We start from the raw sequence: 22,830 nt of genomic DNA, 5'->3' as shown, positions 1-22,830 counted from the left end.
AACAACATGCTGATTAATCAATAATTAGACTTATAATTAAAAGCCCTCGATTAAATTTAAACAGCATTTTGATAACTTTTGCCTGATTTATAAAACAAAAAGGTGAAGATCTTATTATGTTAAACAGACCCCGACTTTTCCATCAAATCGTTATATCTTTGTTACAGAAATTCTCAGAAAAGAAACACAGCATTGCTTTTCTTGTTAGCGCTGTTTAATTTTCTCCTGAGAAAATGTAAACAAACTTTCGCGCCTTATCGGAGAGCCGTCTGTCTTTAAAGCATCAGGGTGGATTGTGGGAATTTGAGTTTGAAAGAAGAACGCCAACGGCTGTGACGGAACAGAATCTCCCGCTCGTTTGCTACGCCTCCCGTCATTCATGTCTTTTGAAGTGTACGCGAGGAAAGCAGCGATTGGTTGGATCCCTGTTCAAACTCAACGGCTGCACTCCCTATATGGTCATTGTACGCGCAGCCCTTTCATTCCAGCTTTTTATGCTAATGATATTCTAATCGACAGCTGTATGCAGTAGTAGTAAGAGCATGCGCAGTGAGGGAAAAGAATACGGCGAAGATTCAAAGTTTTTGTTCCGTAAGTGCACTTTTATTTCTCTTATACTGACATTACGTTTGTGGGGTTTAACCGATGTGTTATGTGTGGAGAAACCGAAGGTAATGTTGCGTAGTCGTAATGTGACTTGTGCATTTCCAGTTCTTCCGATCTAAGAGTACAAAGACTAACGTTAACCGACAATGGGATAACGTGGAAGTGAACGAGAGCGTGGTGTGGTAATGGTAGCAAAGTCGGCTAGCTAGCATGCTAACAGCTAACAACAATGAGCCGCATTTGGCGCTCTGGCGGGTAAAAGTTTGAATTTAAAGGGAAGAATGACTTCTCCGCTGCTTTTTGTGTCTTGAAAAAAATATTGACAAACTACACAAATTGCAGCGATGTGATTGCTCCGTGTTATTTAGACACGTGTGTTAGACTCCATTTCAGCGAATAGCCCGGTAGCTTTTTGTTTCTTCACTTCAGTACGCGCCGCTGCCCGCTTTTTGTTTCGAGGCTTCTTGCTGCAAACAAATCCTCTGCCGAACAATGTTTTAAAAAATAAACAGTTTTCATTGTCTTCGCGCTAACAAAAATCGTGTCCAAAGCAATAACTGGTGTCCAGAAGAAGTGCCATTAACGCGGCTGAAACGCTGTGTTTGGTGGGTGTAACGTTTCTGGGACTCGCGTATCGTGGAAGTTGGGAAGCCGCATCACATGCTACTGCACTAAAACGAACATCCCTGCTTCTTGTATTCTGATCATTTAACACAACCACCAGCATCGTGCTTATGGCGTTTGTTCATTGTCAGTGTTGTGTGTTTTTGTTGTTCCCGCGACTTGGTTGTAAGGTCTTTCTTTAATATGATTGATGGTGTTTTAATCAAAAATGGTTACGGGTGTTTACGTCGTCTGTGCACTGTGACGTTGTGCGGACAGGCTTGCACCATATGTGACCTTCGGATAGGGTTTGTAGACCGTCCGTGTAAAGATTATTCTTTATTTATTATATCTAACGTTGTATGTTATTCGCGCGTGTGGGACCGCCCCCTTTTGCAGGAGTAGAAAGCCCAACAGTCCGCAGACATCCACAGCCTGTGTCCCCGGGACGATTTCACATCTTGTGTTTTACGCTTTCAGATTTTTGCCAAAACACCGACCCACAAACAGATTATGTTTGGCTTTCACAAGTCAAAGATCTACCGGAGTAACGACGGCTGTTGCATCTGCAAGACCAAGTCTTCCAGCTCACGCTTCACGGACAGCAGTCGATATGAAGAAACCTTCGAGCTGTGTTTCGGGTAAAAACTCTCATTCGTGTTTGTTTTTGTGTTCTTATATGTTTAGAATTGAGTGACTCCATGAACCCGGGTGGGAACAAATAAGCAATTAAGTGTCAATTTATTGCCTTTTCAGGCTGTCAGAAGATCGTGTTGGAGACATTTGCAATGCCTGTGTGTTGCTTGTGAAGAGGTGGAAGAAGCTACCTAATGGCTCCAAGAAGAATTGGAACCACGTAAGTAAAGCGGTCTTACAGTGGTCTATTTGTTGTGTTGTGGCTTTTTAAACTGAGTTGACGTTGGCCTCACTCAGGTGGTGGATGCCCGTGCTGGACCAGGCTTCAAGATGACAAAGCCCAAGAAGATCAAGAACAGTGATGGGAAGAAGAAAAGCAAGCTGAAGAAGCTTCATAAATTGAAGAGACAAAGTAAGTTGTTTGAATTTATCGACTCCTATCCTGCATGTGTTGATGTGTCTTTTACTGGATCATAAACAGATTCACTCGGAATTGGAATAATGGTTGCTGTAGAGTTAAAGTGCCTAATATAATGTTCCCACAAATGCACAGAATGGCAATCTGTCATTCCTGGGTTTGGTGTGTCTCCTCTGTTTTAGCAGCACCTTGTGGCTGTTCTGGTTAGGACACACGCTGCCTTGTGTCTCCATCAAGGCAAAAAACAGACAGATTGAGGATTGGTTGTTTTCCCTTTTTTTTGATTAGCAAATGTGAATTGATTCCAACTCTTGTATAATATTTAAGGGTATTGCCTTTCCTTCAGGGTTTTAAACTATTAATTGGATTTTTTTTAAAGTAGTTTGAATGTGTTTTTAAAAATGTAAGATTTCAATTTGGTATTGTGGCTCTAATTCCTATCCAAGCTGTTTGTTGGTTTGCTTTCATTGTATTTCTGTATAAATTAAAATAAATGGTTCCCAAATTGAGCATGTTGTTACATTCCACAACCTCGTTATTGTCACTCCTCTGGCTAAGAAGAAATCGGTTGAAATGTAATTGTAAAAAAACGATATTCTTCTATTGTTGGGAGGATACCAAACTCCCTACTATACTGTATATATTTATTTTTGTTTTCCAAGCAGACTCCGATGCCCACAGCACAACATCCAGTGTATCTCCAGCACAGTCGCCCAGTTACAGCAACCAGTCAGACGACGGCTCAGACATCGAGTCCAAGCAAAGACGCCCGACTCCCTCCATCTTCTCTTTCCTGGACCGCTCGTACTGGAAAAGGTCAGCTGCTTCTCACCCTGTTGGACGGCTTTGAGATCCACGCTGCGACAGGACAAACAAACGTATAAAGCTGATTTTTGCCTTAATGTGGTGAATAACTCAAATGGTCTTTCTCCTATTTCAGGCAGAAGGTGTGCTGTGGCATCGTCTACAAGGGGCGGTTTGGAGAGGTGATTATTGATCCTCGGCTCTTTAAGCCTTGCTGCAGTTCCAAAAAACAGAAGACCCTGGTGTCCACGCAAGTGGCCACGCACCTCCCGGACACACTTCCTCCACAAGTCGCAGAAGACGTGAAAGAAACCTGGTGATTGCTTTTGTTGACTCCCCTGTAGGGTTATCCATGGCATCCACCTGGATTTGTCTCCAGTGGCAGACCTCCCATTTCCACCCATCCTATTAGCTCAAATAGTTAGATGTTTCTTTTCTGTGTACTTCCTTTTTATATGGGTGTCTTTTTTTTTAAAATCCTTTTGTATAGAGTTGATTTTGATTTATTTTTTTTTATTGAAAGAAAAACAATTGCAATGGGCATTAGTGTTATTTATAGGTTGAGGGAGCAAATTTTGTCGGTCCGTTTATGATTTGGTATTGTTTCGGTTATTTTTGTACTAAGTGATCAAAGTTTTGTAAATATTTTGTCACCTTTTATACATATCAGGATTGTTCAGTTTTTTTTTTTAATTGTAACTGCACATGAAACACAAGCTAGTCATATTCCAGGATTTTTGTTGCTGTTGGAGTGGCTTTCCAACATGTTGCAATGTTTTGTCTGTTCCACATGTGCAACAGTGTAAGTCTGTAGGATTTTTAGTACAAAAATGGCTGTTTGTTACCCCAGGGATCATTAGAACTACTGTTCTCTATACATTTATAGTGATTTTAGTGTTTGAATAGATAAAAACACTCACTTTCTGAAATATTTCACAGCTTACGCATGCAACATTTTTGAAATGCTCCATTTTGATTTTCTCATTAGCTGGTGCACATTAACTCCGATCTATGCGGTTATACCATGCATGCAGTGCATTCCTCCACCCTGTTGGAATGGCAAGTGATTTATTTCTTTTGTACAGCCTCCAATGAAATGCCATTTTGTAAAGCAAATGTTTTTAAAATTAATTTTGTAATTATTGTCAGTGTTTCTGCTCTTAAATCGCCCGTAAATCAAAATCTTTTTTTAAATGACACGACTAGCAAGCTAATACATCTGTAAGAAAATGTTCTTGTGTATCTGAAAGGTGCTGAAAAGCTGTACTTTTAAGCTGGTTCATCATTTTCTCGAACATATTACTGTAAAGGCGAGCTGAACTGTTACCTAGGTTCTGTGGATATATTTGTAAACTGCAGGGAACGGTTATTTTTATGGTAGGAAACTTTCTTTAAGTTAATCTACATTTTTGCCCAAAAATTGCTGTTGCAAAAAATGCCATTTCTGTTATTTGTCTTCAGAAGCAATTATCAAAGTTCAAACTATGCAGACATTTTGAATGTGAGAAGTGCTCTGGGGCTGCGCACTGTTAAAGTGTAAAGTGATGGATCCTTGTTCAACCAAATTAGTTTATAAAAAGCATTCATTTCAGCATTCATTTTTCATCTTCCTATTCAAAATTCATCGTAGTCTCAAGATATTTCTTTTGTATATTCGGTTTAAAATAATAACCAGATGGAGTTTAAGCCATCGTGCAGAATGTCTCCCATGACTTTTGTAATGATACAGTGAATTTATGGTTGTTTTTTTGCATTATAACCAATCTCAACTTTCAATAATTGACAGGCAATGATCTGTAAAGTTGCTTAATATATAAACGTTTCTGCGGCAGGGTAGTTAAATGCTGAACATGTTTTATGATTCTTATTAAAAGGAGAAACGCTGCTTCCTTTTAAGCTGGGAAATAAGCTTGTTTTTGTCCTTAGGGAGTTGCCATGTTGTTTTTGCGAGGTACATTTTGGGATGTGAGATGTGCCTTATGAATTCCTGACCATGTCATGATTCTCATGTAATTTATATTTATTTATTGCAAAACCTTTTTTAAACTGACATTTTGATAACTGGTGCCGAGCCTTTCAGAAATTCGTTTTTTTTATTTGTGCACTTCCTTTGAACATGCAATGTATATGTTTTTTTTTATATTCCTTTGTAAAGTAGATCTGTATTGTAATAAAAAAAGAAACGAAAAGTATGCTTGTAATATCTGTGTGGGCCAGAAGGTGGCGCACGAGACCTACAGAGAACACTTTCTTAATCATCAGGCAATGTGGACTTTTTACACTTCTACATTTTCACACATGTGTTGACATCGCCTGTCCGTTATGAACAACCCCCGCGGAACAATTGAGACCAGCTCCGCTTTGAATCGGCTCCGATGGGATCCACGGACACTCCGGTAGTCCGGACCGGACGGGGCCTGTTCAGTAACGGCTCGCGCAATTGACGTCGGAACTTGCATCGGGGAGATTTTGTTTAGCTCACGCGATTTTGTCAATAGGTTTGGACGGAATGATTTAGCATATTTGAAATGAGAACAAAACTCACAACTTTCAGTTAAGTAAGTTGACCATTGTCCATTGTGAGGGTCTAAAGGACGTTTTCCAGGAAAGAACCACATTTTGTTGCCTAGCAACCATGTCGTTTGGCCGATAGTGGTCTTCCCGGACAAACCTAAACTAACTAGAAGGTAACTTTAGCTAAAGTGGCGAACCATTCCTCAAAGACCAGAGCCCTTCATGTTTAATTGTGGCTTTATGTGCATTCCGCCTTTTTTTTAACCCATGCAACCTGACGTGGTTGACTTTGAAACGGACACCAAAGTCCATGTTTACAAAAGCGGACACTTAAAAATGGCTCAATCCCGTCGAATTTACCAATTGATAACCGGTCCTTGCTTTCAAAATAAAAGCCTATTTAGTGCAGAGCGCTTGTAACGTTTTATGCAAAGTCTCGACATCTCCGCTCTTCCACTGGCCATCTCACCGACTTGACATCAGCCCTGCTTCACCCTGACAACATGTACGCGCTCCACGCTCGTAGTCTCTCCAACACACACACAGACTCACGGACGCGCGCGCACGCACACGCACTTCCTCACTCCTTTCTCTTTTCAAAAGCCCCTTGTGAAGCAGATTGACAGGCTAGAATGAAAATGAGGCGGACGCTCGCTCACGGCTTCAGTGCGTACGCGTCCTTTTGAGAAGACCTCTAAACTTGGATCATATCACCATGGGAGCTATTTGGGCTGCAAGGAACTTTTGTTTGTTTTTGCTCTTGTTAAATAGTCGCCAAAGCGCAGCGCTTCCAAATATTCGAGGTGGGACTGTAGTGAGTGTGTGTGCATGTGATTGTGTGAGTGTTGTGTTTCCGCGGAGAGTGCTACTTTACGCACGCTTTACGGAGTGCGCTCGTGTTGTTTCCACAGTGGTTATTTAAAAAAGAAAAAAGACATTTGTTTAGTTTCCAAATGTGAATGTGGGAATGTGTGTGCTCATCGGTTTGTAATATAAGTTTGGTATCATTTCTTACTTATTCACTTTCAAGGGATTCATTTCTATTTTTTGACCTTCTGTATGGTACTGTTATTATCAGAAACGTTTATGTTTACGTGTTAAATTGCTTATTTTTTTGCTCATCTTTTTTACTATATTGTGAAAGTGCATTTGTGGTAAATGCCATTCTCTTTGACTTGTTAGACTATTTGAATGTGTTTTGATGAGATCCATATGGATTTCAGCAGACCCATGTGAAGAAGGAAGTGATGGCTGTCACATCGATGCTATTTGTCAGACTACCCAAGGCTCATACAAGTGCTCGTGTAAAGCAGGTTATAAAGGAGATGGAAAACACTGTGAAGGTAACGGATCGATTCACATTCATATATTTTTATAATTGTCATATGCTTTTAAAAATCTCTTCTGGAAATATCACTAAATTCCTATAGGGGCATGTGATATCTGGACTCTATATTTAACTTCTCCAAAAGGCTAAAAGGTTTTTAATTTAACATGGATTTATTTGATCTTCACTTCCCAGACATCGATGAATGTGACTTGGAGTACAATGGCGGCTGTGTACATGAGTGCAACAATATACCAGGCAATTATCGGTGCACTTGTTATGACGGATTCAATTTGGCACATGACGGACATAACTGTCTAGGTAAGATCAGCCTCGACCCAAAATAACGTGTTGTTTGCCAAAAAGAAAAAAATTATGTTCAAAATGGGATTTCCAAAAAGCTTTATTGTCATCCTCAATGACAAAACTGATTCGTGATTATAGCAGATATATTTTTCCAGAGTTTTTTAAACACTGTAAACCATTCAATCCATTGTCTTGTAGATGTGGATGAATGCAAGTTCAACAATGGAGGGTGCCAACACACTTGTGTTAACACCATGGGCAGCTACGAGTGCCGCTGCAAAGATGGGTTCTTCCTCAGCGACAACCAGCACACATGCATCCACCGCTCTGTTGGTGAGTGTACAACACGCACACAAACAGCATCCCACAACACAGAAGTACCCCACCTGCACTATCATTCAGAAAGATGTAGCATAATTGGTCACACTCCAACAAATTTGAATTAGGTTTAAAGTGTGGACAAAATGCCCAGTTCCCTTATAAAAGATGTTTTCAATAAGCATTGTGGTGTCATTTTATACTTGTGTCTGCTTGTTGTATTACATCGTAAGAAAAACAATACAGTGAATTATGGGGCAAATTCTATATAAATATTCACATTCAAATCTACGATTTTCGGCACAATGAGGTGTGACAGGTTCAAGCTGTCTCCCGTCACCAAGCTTTTTTCTGGAGCAGCCACATGCTGTGGGAAAAGTCTCTGTGTCCCAGAGAACAAAATAAGTTAATAACTGCAACACGCGGGTCTATGTGCTCTGTGTCACAGATTAGTCTGCGGTGCCATTGTTTTGTCTTCTTGACTGAAGTCAACTTAAATGCAAGCTCTTTCCACTCCATCGGGTCTTGACATCCCCTTTAAATCCTGCGGACTTGTCCACTCAGCTGTGACCCATGTATAGAAATGGGGATTTAGCTTGAAGCATTAATGCATTTTTTTGTAGATAATAGAAGAGTTTGTAAAGCTTCGTTTCAGGGAATGAACTTTGATCAACTTTTCTGCTGCTTCCAGTCTTACCAGATGTGCTTAAAAAAGAATAATGCATTCATTTTGATGTTTTTAGGATTGCGTAAGGCGGTGAGAACAATCAGTGTCTTTGAAGATGCCAGACTAATCTCTCAGTATGTGTGCTTTTGTTGTGTAGCGAGTCAGTCACTGTAGGAGAGTTTCATTGTGTACCTCTCTCCCTCTTTCTATCCCAGAGGGCCTCAACTGTATGAATAAGGAGCACGGCTGCACCCACATCTGCAAAGAGACACCCAAGGGGGGTGTGGCCTGCGAGTGTCGTCCAGGGTTCGAGCTGGCCAGGAACCAGAGAGGCTGCATCTGTACGTGCTCAGCCGCATAAAGCTAACGTCACACTACACGCCCATACAGTTAGCCTCAAATAGTGCACTGTTAACATGTCTTATGGTTGCATGTTGTTGACCCTGCAGTAACTTGTAACCATGGCAACGGAGGCTGCCAGCACACCTGCGAGGACACGGAAAACGGCCCCATATGCAGGTGTCACGTCAGGTACAACCTGCAGCCTGACAAGAGGTCGTGTGTAGGTAAGCACACTGTTTGTCGACTCTGTTGTTGTCCAACACTGGGAATGAAAAAACATGTAAAAAATATGTGCGACCCTAATACACATTTGTTTTTAAATATTATTATTCAGATAACCATTTTTCAAGTGCCCCTTCCAAAGTATATTTTCATCCTTTGGTGGGTGCCGTCATATATTGTATTTTAATCCAACCGAGCACTAGCATCTCACCATTGCTATGAATCCTAACAAGATCGAAAAAGTCATCAAAGATTATTAATTTGTTGGATTCTTGGGTCTGATAACCCATTTGTAACATGATCACTTTGAATGTACCAAACTCTGAAGATTTGGCTTTCATTGAAAACACATGAACTGGAAACATCTCTCTCTCTCTGTCAGTCCGCCTCTTAGCCAGTGTACATTTTTATACACATAGGTTTTGAGGGATCAAGATCAGTCGTCAGATATTGGATAAATATCGCTCCCTCCAGAAGCAGTGCGTGTGTGAGGTCCAGACATATCACTGAGGTGTCACAAGATTCCCTTTACTGATCTGGAGTGTTATCGGATGCACACCAAGCCACTGCAGGCTGAATGTTTCAAGTGCAAACATGGCCTCTGGTTACCGAAAGTTGATCCACACAAACACCCAGAGTCTGTAAAAGTTACAGTGCTCGCGTTTCATCTGGCGTAATATATTCATGTATCATTTGTCAATCTATTATTGATTATTTTTTTCGGTGTGTCACAGAACGAGATGAGGCCACCACAGAGTCCGCGGAGCACAACGCCACTTCCTTCACTGAGGTGGACAAACGGGTCAAGCGAAGGCTGTTAATGGGTAATAGTTACTCTCCTTCATGTCGAGGCACACGGCCTGAAATCTGTACTTTCTCGCTGAAGCCACGTTGAGCGGCCAGGAACCAGCCAGGGGTGTTAAACAGGGGAGAGGACTTAGGTCTAGTAAAGCGATGCATTCCTCAGTCCTTTGAGCAAACTGTGAAATGACTCAGCACTCGCTTTCTCTCCTGCGGTTTACCCCCTGAAAAGTATGCATTTGTGACAGAGTGGTACATTTCACGTTTTCCTTCCATTTGGGAAGGGCAGCGTGTGAATCTTTTCTTGTATAGTTAGTATTTATCAGTTGTGTGATTTTGGGGCACTTGATATGTGTAAAACATAAACATTCTGGCACTTTACCAAGTCCATGGTTAGCATGTGAGCTCTGGGAGCCTTGGGTTCCGTTAGAAATAAAACAAGTTGATACAATAGATGTATAAGAACTTGGTTCAATTGATTCCATTAGACTTATAAATGTTTAAACCAATATTAGATACCATCTATATGTAAATACATTCAATATTTGTCATGGCTTTAAGCGTTCTAACCGTAAGTTAAGATCAATGGGACACACACCTTACTCTCTGCAGTTCAGGTATTCAGGTGCAGAAAATACAGATTCTGTTAGTAGTATCCGACATTAAGGAATAATGCAGCATTGTTCTTGGGAAGGTCATTCACATACATTAATTGTGTTGTAATTTCAGAAACCTGCACATCAAACAATGGGGGGTGCGACTGCACCTGTAAAGACACATCCACAGGTGTGCGCTGCAGCTGCCCGGTCGGCTTCACACTGCAGCCGGATGGAAAGACATGCAAAGGTCGGCCTGCCAGTGCGCAAAGACGGCTCCTCGGAGGGCAGTGGCCTTTAAAATGAACTTAGTTGATTTTTCCACAGCGTGTAAAGATACCACCTGTACCCCCACAGATATTGACGAGTGTGAACCTCACAACGGCGGCTGTGAACACTCCTGCAGGAACACCATCGGCAGCTTTGAGTGCAACTGCAGGAAAGGCTTCAAACTGCTGACGGATGAGCGTTCATGTCAAGGTAGAAATGGCTCTTGAATTGTTTTATTCAAACTCTTTACAGTTGACAGACTTTCATAAAAATACTTGTTGACATTTCCATTGGATCTGTCTTCAAACTTTTTTTCCTACCTTATCCTTTCTAAAAAAAATGTGACTTGTAATTTCCTGACCAGGGAAGTTATGACCAGTGAAATGCATAATTGAAAAGTTTAAGTAGAAAATAAAAAAACAACCAAAACAAAACCTTTAGGACATCAGAAAGGTAAAATAACTTCCTCACCCCTCTATGGGATTTAGCTATCATTGGGATTTCTCGATTTACCACCTCAGTCAGTTTCCTTTCTTGTGTTTTGATTGTTATTATTGTGCTTTTTCAACCTTTGGAACAGGGTCAAAGCCTTTAATGATGCTGAATTTTTCTCAAGGGAACACTGCCCTCTTTATAACCTGCAATAAGCCAACGCTGTTTCTCCCGATTCGTACACATCCCCTTTTGTGTGAAAAATCCTGATCAAATCAAATGTCTGTCCGTCGGTGAAGAATCCCTCCTGATTGCTACTGACTGTGCGACTGCTATGTCACCTGCCTGATTTTGATTACAGATATAGATGAATGTTTTTTTGAGCGGACATGTGGTCACACGTGTGTGAACTCCCCTGGTGGTTTTCAATGCCTGTGCAACAAAGGCTACACCATGTATGGGCTGGCCCACTGCGGAGGTGAGTCTGAATTGGGTGGAGGGCGCTTTACACACCACAGCTTGAGCGTTACACTAAAGTGCTCCACTGAGAAATGGGTCGGACTAAAAGGCATTCAGAAGGGCCCATTGATGTGTCGGGGAGAATGGACCTTGTGATTTTAATAATGATTTTCCCCCCCTTTCCTCTCAGATATAAACGAATGCAGTGTGAACAATGGTGGTTGTGAGCAGGGTTGTGAGAACACCGTGGGTGGATTTGAGTGCGTCTGCCGTCCTGGTTATAAGCTGCACTGGAACAAAAAGGATTGCATTGGTAAGGCAGTGCCTCTTTCTGTGTGAGAGCCACATCTGTTAGGTGCTGTTGACCTTTTGCCAATTGTGCCACCTCGCACAAATATTGGGGGACAAAAAACAGGAGATACTTTGAATTCTGTTCTCTTCTTCTTCTTTAATTCTCTGTCACTTGGTTTTCCTGTGCTGAGTAAAACATCCAAAATGCTGCCAAGCTGTTGGTGCTCTCAGGGTCTTCTTTCTCAGCCTCATCCTATTTGTTACAATTGAGTGTTCTTCTTTACCTTTGAGTTTTGTTGTGATTTCCATCTAGAGGCTGAGGGTTTCCCGCCCACTAAACCCCCTTCTAAACCTACCTTGAACTGTAGTAAGCAGGAGGGAGGGGACCGCTGCTCCCTGACCTGCCAGTCCCAAGTTCACATCAGCAGCGGTGAGTCGCTCGAGCCACTGCTTCAACTCGTGATTCGCTCGCTTACCTCGAACTGTATTTCCATAGCACAAATATTGCAAAGGATATTATTTGACTTACACGGTTTTAATGATGACACAGGTTCAAGGTTTGCACTTTTCAAGAATCACTTAACTATGCGAGGATTCTTTTTAAAGGTTTTCTTCTTGCCATGTCAATGATATAAGAATAACTTTGATTGAGCTTTAATTTACTCCTTGATGGCGAACCATTGACAACATCTTCATATAGCCTTCCTGGAGTTCAACAATTATTTTTTTAATCAGAAAACAAGCATCTTTTAAGTTCATTCTGGGATTTTAAGATAAGATGCAGATCATTTATGTGTTCCACATTTGTTTTGCAACCATAAGGGTGATTCAGAGTTTATAACACTGATTCACTTGAAGAGGAAGCTGCTGGGTGGATGTTGGCTAATCCTACCAGCGTCATGATAACAAATACATGTCAGCCTAAATGTAACTTGTTTTTGGTTGGTTTCAAAAACTTCACAGCGTGAATGGACTTCAATGGCGCTCTGACAAAGAATAGCCAACAATGAGGCTGAAATAAGAAAAGAGCCGCCTGCGTTCTATGTGATCCAATCAGTTGACATGACACGGTCAGGTGCTTTGTTAGGTTTTTGGGAATGATCGGGTATCATCTGATACACCCATGTTTTCAAAATATGGAGCAGCATGGCTGCAGCGTGCGAATGGAGACGCAATTAGAAGTAATGTCAAGCTGTTCTCGATCTGGTTGTCAACAACGTTCGGCGGAACGGCTCTTCATGTTGCTACACGCTTCTTGTTTACTCTCTCTGAGTTGGCTTTTGTGGCCTCAACTTTTGTCTGTGTTGGTCTGTGTGTCACGGCCTCTTGTGTGTTTGCAGGGACGGAGGATTCTTACACGGTGACCTGTGGAATGCCTCTGCCCTGCTTGGCTGACGCACAAAGGAACGACAGCGGCTTGCGTTGCTTAGGCGAGTACAAAACATCATAGATTTTCATCTCTCTTTCCACTCGGCTCCACAAAACAGTAACTCCCCAACAACGCCCTTGTGGCAGTTGATGTATAAGTAGATCAAATAAAGAACGATTTGTTCCTCGTTCCTGCAGGTCCAGAAATGGCCAGTGTCCCACGCATCAAGACCACGGCCACTTTCAAGTCTGGCACTACAAAGTGCAACTTAAAAAGAAGTCAGGAGAAGCTCAAAGAGAGCTTAAACTCTCCACACTCAGGTACAGAGTTTGCCACACAACACAAAACAACGCCTCCACACACAAGACTTAGATCACAGATAGACAAGGATCACAAGTGAAGCTCATTTCATGTTACTGGTTCAAAAACATGTAGGGTTCAACTGTCAGCATCTAAAGCCACAGTCTTCAGACGATATAGCAGACCTGAAGGCTGCCTCAAAGTAAACCAAAAACCAAAGGCAAACGTGAAAGAAATTTGTGGGGAAAGTGATGTGGTCTTGAATGTCTCCGCGCAGCACTTTGTCTGGCTGTGACGGCGGAGAAAGTAATTAGCCATAGCACGGCTCTCAGTTGGGTCTGACCTAGCCATCAATCAAATGTAAGGCCCTTTTCTTTCTCCAAAGGGTTTTGGCATGTTTTTTTTTACAGCCCTAATAGTCACTTAAAGGGCACATAATTGTTCCAATTAAAGGAGATGTTCACTGTGACATCTCCTCACTTTTTTCAGCTTGCAGTTATATATATATATATATATATATATATTGTGATTGTTTATGGGGTGGCCTTTGCTATCAACACTAAAGTGTTTTTTGTCTATAATTTTCTTTAACAATCATGCGATTCTGTGTGTTGTTTGTGTGTCGTTGGGGGGGGGGGGGGGGTGGTTGTCTCCCGTGTCCACAGATAGCAGGTTCCTCTTCACTGAAAATGTCCAGTTCAGCTATGTGAGCCTGCGCTGCTCCTCGTCCGTGCCGCGAATGCGTAGCCGCCACGGCAGGAAAGCCGGCGAGGAGGACGTCTCCTCAATAACAGCTGAGTTTGAGCTGGATGTGAACCTAGAGGAGGTAACAGGTTGGTCTCTCTCCGCTTCCCCTCTGCCTGCCTGCAACCTCTTGCTTCTTGTTCCCCATCTTTTGTACACTGCTGTCTGTTTGTCACTAAACACACCAAACTGATAAAGTATCTCCTGTTTTGACTTGGCTATGGTGGTGGGCTGGAGGTCGGGTCTTGATTCGTTTTACATCCTTTGAAGGCTTTACAAGCGTCGCCCCGGTTTGAATTGTGCCTCGACTTGAGGGTGCATTTGTGTGCAAATGTCGAAGGCGAGCATGCATGCATGAAATGTACACTTCCCAATAGGTGTGGGGTACGACATTTAGCGGATGAAACAGTGGTGGATTGAAATGCCTCTCTCAGCAGAAAGCTGTGACCTGAACTGTGTGCGCCGGCGTGCAGAGAAGAGGCTCAGGAAGACCATCAGGACCCTGAGGAAGTCCATCAACCGGGAACAGTTCCACCTGCACTTCGCCGGGTCTGACTACGAGCTCGCCACGGGTCTGGGCAAGCCGGCAGGACTACCCGGACACTGTGTGGCGGGACAGGTGCTGGTGGGCAGGAAGTGTGGTGAGTTTGATTTGACTTTTTGCGGTAATCAGGATGCGCACCTCTCAGCCAGGCGCCTCATCGATGCTTTTAATCTCTCAACGGTCCAGATGCAACCACTTTGTGTTACAGCCAAACGCCAGGCAGCAAAGTCTCTGGCTAGGCGCCGCGCACACGGCACACTCATACACGCATGTATTAAAGCAATTGAAACGGTTCATGCCAGTGAGATATATTTAAACAGGCCGGTTTAATGATTGGATTTGGAGCAGGTGTTGGCCAGATGAGTTCCATATTTGGTTTGCAGACGTGTTGTAATGAGCCGGTTGGAGAGGGGAGAGCGAGCTGGCATGGAGGAACAGAGAGGCTCTTGTTGCCCCTCCAAGCTGTGAGACTTTCCAGCATCTCGCTGGTATAATCGTGTAACGCGAGGGCCCGGTGGCGGGTCCCTTGGTAGCCGCTGCCTCTCAGTCGGGGTTTTATATACCACCTGGTGATGGAGAAAATGTTCATTAAACAAAATAAAGACCGCACACTGTCAGTGTTGGAGGGCTAAGGGCTGGTATGTGTTTTCTCTGGCTGTTCGCGTGCCCCCAGTTTCGGGCCTCACGGTGAGTCTGCCGACCTCCTTTGTATCAGAGAGAGGAATCTGGTGCCTCTCTTCCTTTGAGATGTCTAAATATTTTCAAATGGTGTGCGTTCGGTTCAATGCAAACCAACGTCGACGATGTTTCAGTCTGATGTTGACCCAAACTTCGCACACCTCTTTTAGAGTGCTTAAAGTTTTTGGTTCCCCCGCCCCCCGTTTTAAACGGCGGAAGAATAGAGCTCAAAGGGGCAGACTGCGTACCTGCCGACCAAAAAGTGTCAGGAACTACTACAATGGAGTTGTTTCTTAAGATGGCGAGCAATAAAACCATCAGCTTTACGCTGCATTCATCCTGTAACAGTGAACGTTTTGATCTTCCGTATTAACACCAAAGTAACTTCTACTGTCGAGCTGTACAGAGAAGATTTAAACCTCATTATTTCTATTTTTCACTTACACAGGTCTTAGGTGTCTTGATTCCTCAACTCCCCCGCTATGCTTTCAGGTCAACATTAAGCAGTCTATTGGCCGTGGCAGGGGTGTAGACATGTAATTTGGGAGAGGAGGAAAGGGGAGGGGGGGGGGGGGGGCTGAAAGGCATTCTTCTTAACCTCCAGCTCTTTAAAGGAGCTATATCTTCCCCCTCCTCCCGCTCTGGCTTAGCTCGGAGTGCAGTTTAGTCCTTTTCAGTTTGCCCAATCCATTGAAAACCCCATTTGAGGCTCGTTCTCTCTGCCTCAGAGACATGACAACACAGCCTTCAGTGCATTTGGCAAAAGTATCCTCTCGCCTCTGTGCACTCTTGGAAGGGCTTCTCCTCTTATTTGGGGATTTGTTCTGGTAACTGCGTCGGTTTAAATCGCAGGATATGTTTATTCATGATATAGTTTGTAACGACAATAAAGATTGTGTTGCCTCAATGCTTACCCGCACTGTTGATATTTGTTGTGCCTACATCTGAGTGATTATGATCCATAGCCGCCACGAAGGGTCCTCGTCCGCCTCCATTTGACTGTTGTAGTCAACTTGTTTGTGTGTTTGTTTTAACACTGAAGAAGTTTAGGAAGTGCTGTTGATTCAAGCTGGCAGTTTGAGTGCTGTGCATACCCCCCCCCCCCCGTACCCCCCGTCCCCACCCCACAACCCCCCACCTCCCAGCTGGGGCCACTTTGCATGACCCCCAGCCACTAAACTGCTAAAGAGAATTGACTTCAGCCGCACCATGGGAATCAATTAGCATCAGTTGTTTGGGCCGCCGCTTGATGGGCGCGAGCAGCGATTGGGCCAAGCAGAATGGGGGGTTTCAGAAACCTGACCCCTTTTATTGGGTTCAGCTCCTTACCACTGTGATACCGTAGTGTTTTCCTATGTCATCAAGTAGGCAAAGACTGGAGACTTGAATAGAGGTGAAAGGTCTTTTAAAACCTCTTTGGGGCCATCAATTCGAGGACTCTATAGAAGCGTTCTTTGCATTTGAAAGGCTTCAAGGTTTTTTCTCTCTTTCACTCTCACTCTCTCTGCTCTCTCACTGCTTCCCTCTGTCAAATAAAAGCTGTTTGAGAACAATGCAATGATGGCTCCTCATGGTCTTTCAGAATAAACAATAGGCTTCAAAAAATGAACTGCTCTTGAGAGAATTACATTTTCTTTCTTTCGAGGAAAATCCAACAATTTGCAGAGCCACACATAATGGAGCTACGTGAAGGCTTTTGTGTTCCTGGCTCTTAGAGAAAGTGGTTTCTCTGCTTCAAGCCCCTTAGAGGCTACAACTGAAGCACATTTTGTGCTAAAACCATGGGATTTAATTGAGTTATTCAGTTTTCAAGTTCTTGAAACTTTCAGACAGACACCATAATTTCCTAAATGAATCACAGGCATCATTCTAAATGGGAGGAACTAACTAGTAAAACTGTGCTTCGGTCCCTTTAATCAAGACTCCACACTCTTGTGAGATCTGAAGGGAAAACTCTCTTTGATTTGCTTCTGTGTTTGATTTTAAAAGAGGTGAGTGGGCTGATGGTAGCATTAGAAGTTTTGGACGCAACAGATGTGGGGTGTAAAGGCAGCTTTGCAGAGCTCTCTTGTCTCAGTGGTTTTGTTTGGCTCTATTAGGTGGGTTCATAAATCATTTTAGCAGCCTGCTGCTGGGTTCTTGCACACGTGTGTCCCTACGCATTTTCTTACAGTGTTTGTTAGTGTCTTGAACCTAAAGCTAAAATGGAAGACTTATGTGATGGTTCACAGAATTTATTATTTCTCAATTGCGGTACATATGTAAGCTATGAAGAAAGCATCAGTGATTGTATTTTATTATAACATCGTAGTGCTGGTTACCAGTCCTAAACCCTCAAAACTATTTTTGCCTCAGAATGGGCAGCTCATTTGTCATAAATACTCAGAAGATGCCTTAGTTATAAGCCAAAATGGCGTGATAAATCATGACTCACAAGGGATTTTGTAAGAGGTACCCCTCTGAGCGCACTGACATCTTTATTTTTAACTAGCAGCGATATTTAAAGCTCTAGTAAACCTGCGTACACCAAGCTAAACTGCATCAAGGTCAGTGATTCTTGTAATGTTCATTGCCGCGCAAGTAAATCTGTCAAATCTGTCAACAGTTAAATTGATCAGGTGCAGCCTTTGATGTGTTAAGATGCTCCTCATTGTGTTTATACGTTTCAAGTATGCGAACAGTCCCGTTTCATTACACTTAGCAGCTGAATTGTTAAGTGTGGGTCACTGAACTTTATCGTTTTTCCAATATTGATGTGTTTATGGTGTAAATCTACCCCGTGCTTGCGACCGGTTTGATGATGTGTAGCCGCAGGGTCGTTTATGTTGATTCCTGTCTGCGTTTTACACGGTTGATCTCCCTTCCTGACAACGATTGAGCTACTAACACTGGTGTTAATTACAGTTTAGACACATCAGTCTGTGTTGGGTGTCTTCACTCATATGTTTGTGTTCAGTCTGTGAGAGAAATGCTTTCATTTCACCAGCTTGAATAATATTGTTTTTTAAATCTTTTAAAGCAGATCCATATCGCCTTATTGCTTTTGAGAGATTAACAAATGTGTTTGCAGCTCAGACAAAACCATCTGCCATCAGCGATGTTACAAATCACTCAGGCTTGGCAGACCTTTAGTGAAGATGTTTGTTGTTTACAGTCAGCGATGCACTAGTGTGTCTGTGAGTTATGCTAAGTAAGTAAATCAAGGAATTAATAACCTTTTCCCCACCTGTCTGTTAGTGAGCTGCAGCGTTGGGACTTACTACGACGGAGATCAGGGAAGGTGTGTTTTGTGTCCATCTGGAACGTATCAGGATGAGGAGGCACAGATGTCCTGTGAAGTTTGTCCCGGACCCGAAGGAAGAGACGTCTCCAAGGTAGTCGGAGCCCGAAACATGTCAGAGTGTGGAGGTAAGACAGTTTTATTTACGAAGCTTAAAGTCCCACCCATCTTTCCTCTAAGCTCTTACGATTGCACTCTGTTTTTCACCACCTGACTGGGAACATCCAAAATAAAATTAAGGGTAGAAATAGAAGTAAGAAATAGAAACATTAAAAGTATAGTTTTACCTTTTAGGAACTTTTAGACGCTGATTTGTGATTTCATGCTGTTAGTAATAACAATGATTTATATTGTGCAGCACTTGAAATAAACTCTATTCAAAGCTAAAGATAAATATAATTTAAAACATGGAGTAAAAAGCATAAAGCTAAAAAATCAATAAAGGCACAGAAAGACATGTCGCTTACTGTTTTTGTGAAACATGAGCCACACAGGAAGAAGTAGATGACTGATAGAGATCTCTCCTCTGCAGATGTTCTGCTTTGTGTAAAGCCAAAGAAACTCAAGCTTAGATGTTGATGATGTATTCAAATTCAAAAGGTGAACGCTGCTTCTTTTAGTCTGGAATAAAAGCTGAAGGAACCACCATGTTTTGGTCTCCTTCTGTGCTGTTATCGGAGTGTCTGGATCCCAGATCCCATCTCCTCTGTCAGACTAAACAACAAGAAGTTATCAGCAAACTCCCACTGGCTGCTAGGCTGTATACGTCTCTGTTGTGCACTGCAGACGGCATCATTCCATCCCTTCTGCCTTGGCTTCCTCTATCTTATCTCAATAGAAAGGGAGAATATTTTTGTGAAAAATAGCAAATAAAGCAAACAAGCTACCGTGAGAGTGTTGCAATTTCCTGCGTCTTGTACTTCATACTCTTGACCAGATGGTTGTGTGTGCAGGTCAGTGTCCCCCAGGTCAGTACTCTCATGACGGCTTCACCCCGTGCCTGCTCTGTCCACTGGGAGCGTACCAGCCAGAAGTGGGACGCACCAACTGCTTCCCTTGTGGAGGGAACCTGGTCACCAAGCGCATCGGCGCTGTTACCTTTCAGGAGTGTGAGACCAAAGGTGTGAATCTCATCTCTGTTATTGTTGTTTCAGGGTAAAACATGAATAACTCCAGTTTAGTTTAGAGGTTCTTATCTCTTGATTTAACGTGAACTCAGGGTTTAGATGGTTGTTTTGAAACATCTGTGGTTGTCGGCCCTGAAAAACAGACCTTTTTACTTGACTTTGCAACACTATTGTGTGGCTGCTGAAACGATGGAGCTCCTTTGGGTGTTGACAGGAGCTCTGCCGCCCTCTGCAGCTGTTGTATTGTCGATACATTTAGGCACTGCGGTCATTTCAAATGAAGCACCTCCTCCATGACAAACTTTGTAGGCAAAAATATATGTATTTTGTTTGTATAATGTAATTGAATAGTTTGTGCATTACATCAACTAACGGCCCTCTATCACTGTCATTGACTCGTGCAGTCCAGTGCTCTCCCGGACATTACTATAACACCAGCACACACCGCTGCATCCGTTGCCCCGTAGGCACGTATCAAGGAGAGTTTGGGCGAAACTACTGCGTCTCCTGCCCTGGAAATACCACCACCGACTTTGACGGCTCCACCTACTTCATGCAATGCAAAAGTACGTATGTCGGGACGCAGTAGTTCCTCTGAAACATGTGCATGTAGACAATGAAATGTGGGATTTAGTTCCAGATGATTCACCTTGCTGCACCAAGAACAAAGAAAGCTGTCTGACACATCTATGTCTTCACAGACCGACAATGTGGAGGAGAGCTTGGGGATTTTACTGGCTTCATCGAGTCCCCAAACTACCCAGGGAACTACCCGGCCAATGTGGAGTGCACCTGGACCATCAACCCGCCGCCCAAACGCAGGATCCTCATTGTGGTCCCAGAAATCTTTCTGCCTATAGAGGACGAGTGCGGCGACTACTTAGTGATGAGAAAGAGCTGTAAGTTTTACCTGTGTGTGTTTGTATTATATAGCAAACCTACAGTTTAAGATCAAGAGGTTGACTATTGAAGTGTTGGAGGTCATTCAAAATCAGGGCGGTCAAAGCGGTATCAAACACTTCTCGACGGGTGTCAATGTTACCAATGTTATAATATCTCATTACTTATTATTAAAATAGTTGTAAGCTAATTAAAGAAACCATCCCGTGTCCTCATTTCACAGCTCTGTCCAACTCGGTGACAACCTACGAGACTTGTCAGACATACGAACGTCCCATCGCTTTCACGTCCCGCTCCAAGCGACTCTGGATACAGTTTAGGTCCAACGAGGGAAACAGTGGGAAAGGTTTCCAGGTCCCTTATGTGACATACGATGGTAAGAAGAACTACGGTGCTGCTACGGTGTAATGCACATGCGGTTGGTTTATTTGTTCCTGTCAATGAGCTACTTTATGCACTTCATTTGTTTCAGAGGACTACCAGGAATTGATAGAAGACATAGTCAGAGATGGAAGATTGTACGCTTCAGAGAATCACCAGGAAATTCTAAAGGTATGTGGTACCAAATGATTAACAAGGAAAACTAATGGCCTTTGTGTCGGGTATTCTAACTTGAGTTACCCAGAAATGTTGTTATATATATTTACAATGTTCAATATGTAATTGGGCATAATGTAATGTATTTATATATACATACTATTTATATAATGTGTAAATATATTTTTTTAAATATGATTTATAGCAACATAAAACATAACAAAATAAGACATTGATATCCACCAAAACTACCCCGAAATATATCTACATAACACAAAGAGAAGGCTCTATTTTTTCTTTATTTCATGCTATAATCAGACAGCTGCCAGTAAAGAACTGAAGGGATACAGTGAACTAGTAACATAATAATCAGACAGTTCCCATCAGGACACCCCATCTGAGTGGTTGGTATTACTGATCATATGGATTAGTACCTTCCACCACTTTGTGTTTCTCTTTAATCATGATTCAGTTCTGAGGTCCAGTAAGCAAGTAATGCCCTCTTTTGGACACTTGTGAAAATACAGGCTGCTACTCACACGCTTGTCTGCTTACGTGGGTTTACATTAATGCAATACATTTCCTCACCAGGACAAGAAACTCATGAGGGCGCTGTTTGATGTTCTGGCTCACCCACAGAACTTCTTCAACTACACAGCACAGGAGTCAAGAGAAATGTTCCCCAAATCATTTATCCGCTTCCTGCGCTCCAAAGTCCTGAGATTTCTTCGCCCTTAGAACATGAGGGTAATGGAAAATTTCACTGAAAACCCTCTAGACCAGATACTGGCACCCAAAATCTGTTTTATCCACGGACACCTTGTAAAGTATTCTGTAGCTATCTGTTTTCACATAGAGTGACACTACAGTGGACTACACACTTGATAAAACTGATCCTGAAAAGTGGTGAAACATTTGCTGATTGAATCATTATGCAAAAAAAACAAATACTGTAGCTAAACAGATATACTACCCTGAATGTCAGTGATGCTGTGTATATAGAGTGTGTATCTAGTTTTAACACTACTTTCACAGGTAGAGCTTAATTGAAAGAAAAACTGCAAAATGTCAGAAAAAAAATATAGCACAAATGTTTTCTCGGGAACATTAGCACTACTTAAGAAGTAGTGGCACCACAAAAGCAATTATTCTGATGAATGTTTTGTATATAATGTAAAAAGTTTGAGGTGAAACGCTAATGTAATGTAGTAACTACGTACATTTTTGACAGTCAAGCATTGCTGCAAATTCTGGTGGCTCATGTATATGATGCCTCAAGGTGTGCAGATGATAACTTACACCAGTATGCATCAATATATTTTTATACCGTTTACTAGAGACCAAAGAGAACTGTTCAGAGTACATTCAAATAAATGAAAAGTCCTGTAAAATACAATTGAGCTATTCACCTGTCTTAGATAACATATGTATGTATATTTTCTATGGTTTTGTACATCTAATATGCTGTAAATAAAGATAGGAAAGTATTGTGTTTGTATTGCCTTTTCTCAATTATCATTTTTTTAGTGGCTCCAAACTAAATTTTGAATTGTTTGTGGCATTTCATTCAGATATACACCATGACTATGTGACAGGCCATGAACTTAAATCTATATTATACTCATCAACAATATAGAATATGGACATAAACATAGCAATTCTTTTGTAATTGCTGACTGCCTGCATGTAACTAAATATGTAAATTGAGCTATTCATTTTTTAAATTATATTGAATAGAT

General features: G+C 42.2%; 2 protein-coding genes across 8 annotated transcripts; both read left to right on the top strand.

Moving 5' to 3' along the window:
- Nucleotides 1–361: 361 nt before the first annotated feature.
- sinhcafl (SIN3-HDAC complex associated factor, like) lies at nt 362–4,362 on the top strand. 3 transcript variants are annotated; one of them, XM_037455630.2, is made up of 6 exons: nt 362–591; nt 1,690–1,850; nt 1,966–2,065; nt 2,143–2,257; nt 2,926–3,079; nt 3,204–4,362. In XM_037455630.2, exons 2-6 carry the CDS (start codon nt 1,723–1,725, stop codon nt 3,385–3,387), a joined length of 681 nt encoding a protein of 226 aa, XP_037311527.1. In that variant the 5' UTR covers nt 362–591; nt 1,690–1,722; the 3' UTR covers nt 3,388–4,362. The 3 variants fall into 3 exon arrangements, with proteins under 3 accessions (XP_037311527.1, XP_037311518.1, XP_037311536.1); XM_037455621.2 differs by having other exon boundaries at nt 365–591; nt 2,929–3,079; XM_037455639.2 differs by lacking the exon at nt 362–591 and adding an exon at nt 651–671.
- Nucleotides 4,363–5,700: 1,338 nt separating this feature from the next.
- scube2 (signal peptide, CUB domain, EGF-like 2) lies at nt 5,701–22,539 on the top strand. 5 transcript variants are annotated; one of them, XM_037452227.2, is made up of 23 exons: nt 5,701–6,384; nt 6,808–6,924; nt 7,104–7,229; nt 7,413–7,547; nt 8,415–8,540; nt 8,649–8,765; nt 9,498–9,587; nt 10,294–10,410; nt 10,518–10,640; nt 11,224–11,340; nt 11,512–11,634; nt 11,926–12,042; nt 12,953–13,042; nt 13,179–13,301; nt 13,947–14,114; nt 14,460–14,666; nt 18,485–18,655; nt 19,481–19,648; nt 20,059–20,220; nt 20,356–20,553; nt 20,778–20,930; nt 21,027–21,106; nt 21,683–22,539. In XM_037452227.2, exons 1-23 carry the CDS (start codon nt 6,297–6,299, stop codon nt 21,827–21,829), a joined length of 3,063 nt encoding a protein of 1,020 aa, XP_037308124.2. In that variant the 5' UTR covers nt 5,701–6,296; the 3' UTR covers nt 21,830–22,539. The 5 variants fall into 5 exon arrangements, with proteins under 5 accessions (XP_037308124.2, XP_062417737.1, XP_037308115.2 ...); XM_062561753.1 differs by having other exon boundaries at nt 5,702–6,384; nt 6,805–6,924; nt 14,463–14,666; nt 21,683–22,538; XM_037452218.2 differs by having other exon boundaries at nt 5,804–6,384; nt 6,805–6,924; nt 21,683–22,538.
- Nucleotides 22,540–22,830: the final 291 nt, after the last annotated feature.

Source organism: Pungitius pungitius, chromosome 4 (genome assembly GCF_949316345.1).
Source record: "Pungitius pungitius chromosome 4, fPunPun2.1, whole genome shotgun sequence".
Classification (NCBI taxonomy): Eukaryota; Metazoa; Chordata; class Actinopteri; order Perciformes; family Gasterosteidae; genus Pungitius; species Pungitius pungitius.
The sequence above is the reverse complement of the archived record's forward strand: the minus strand, read 5'-3'. Positions and strand labels throughout refer to the sequence as shown.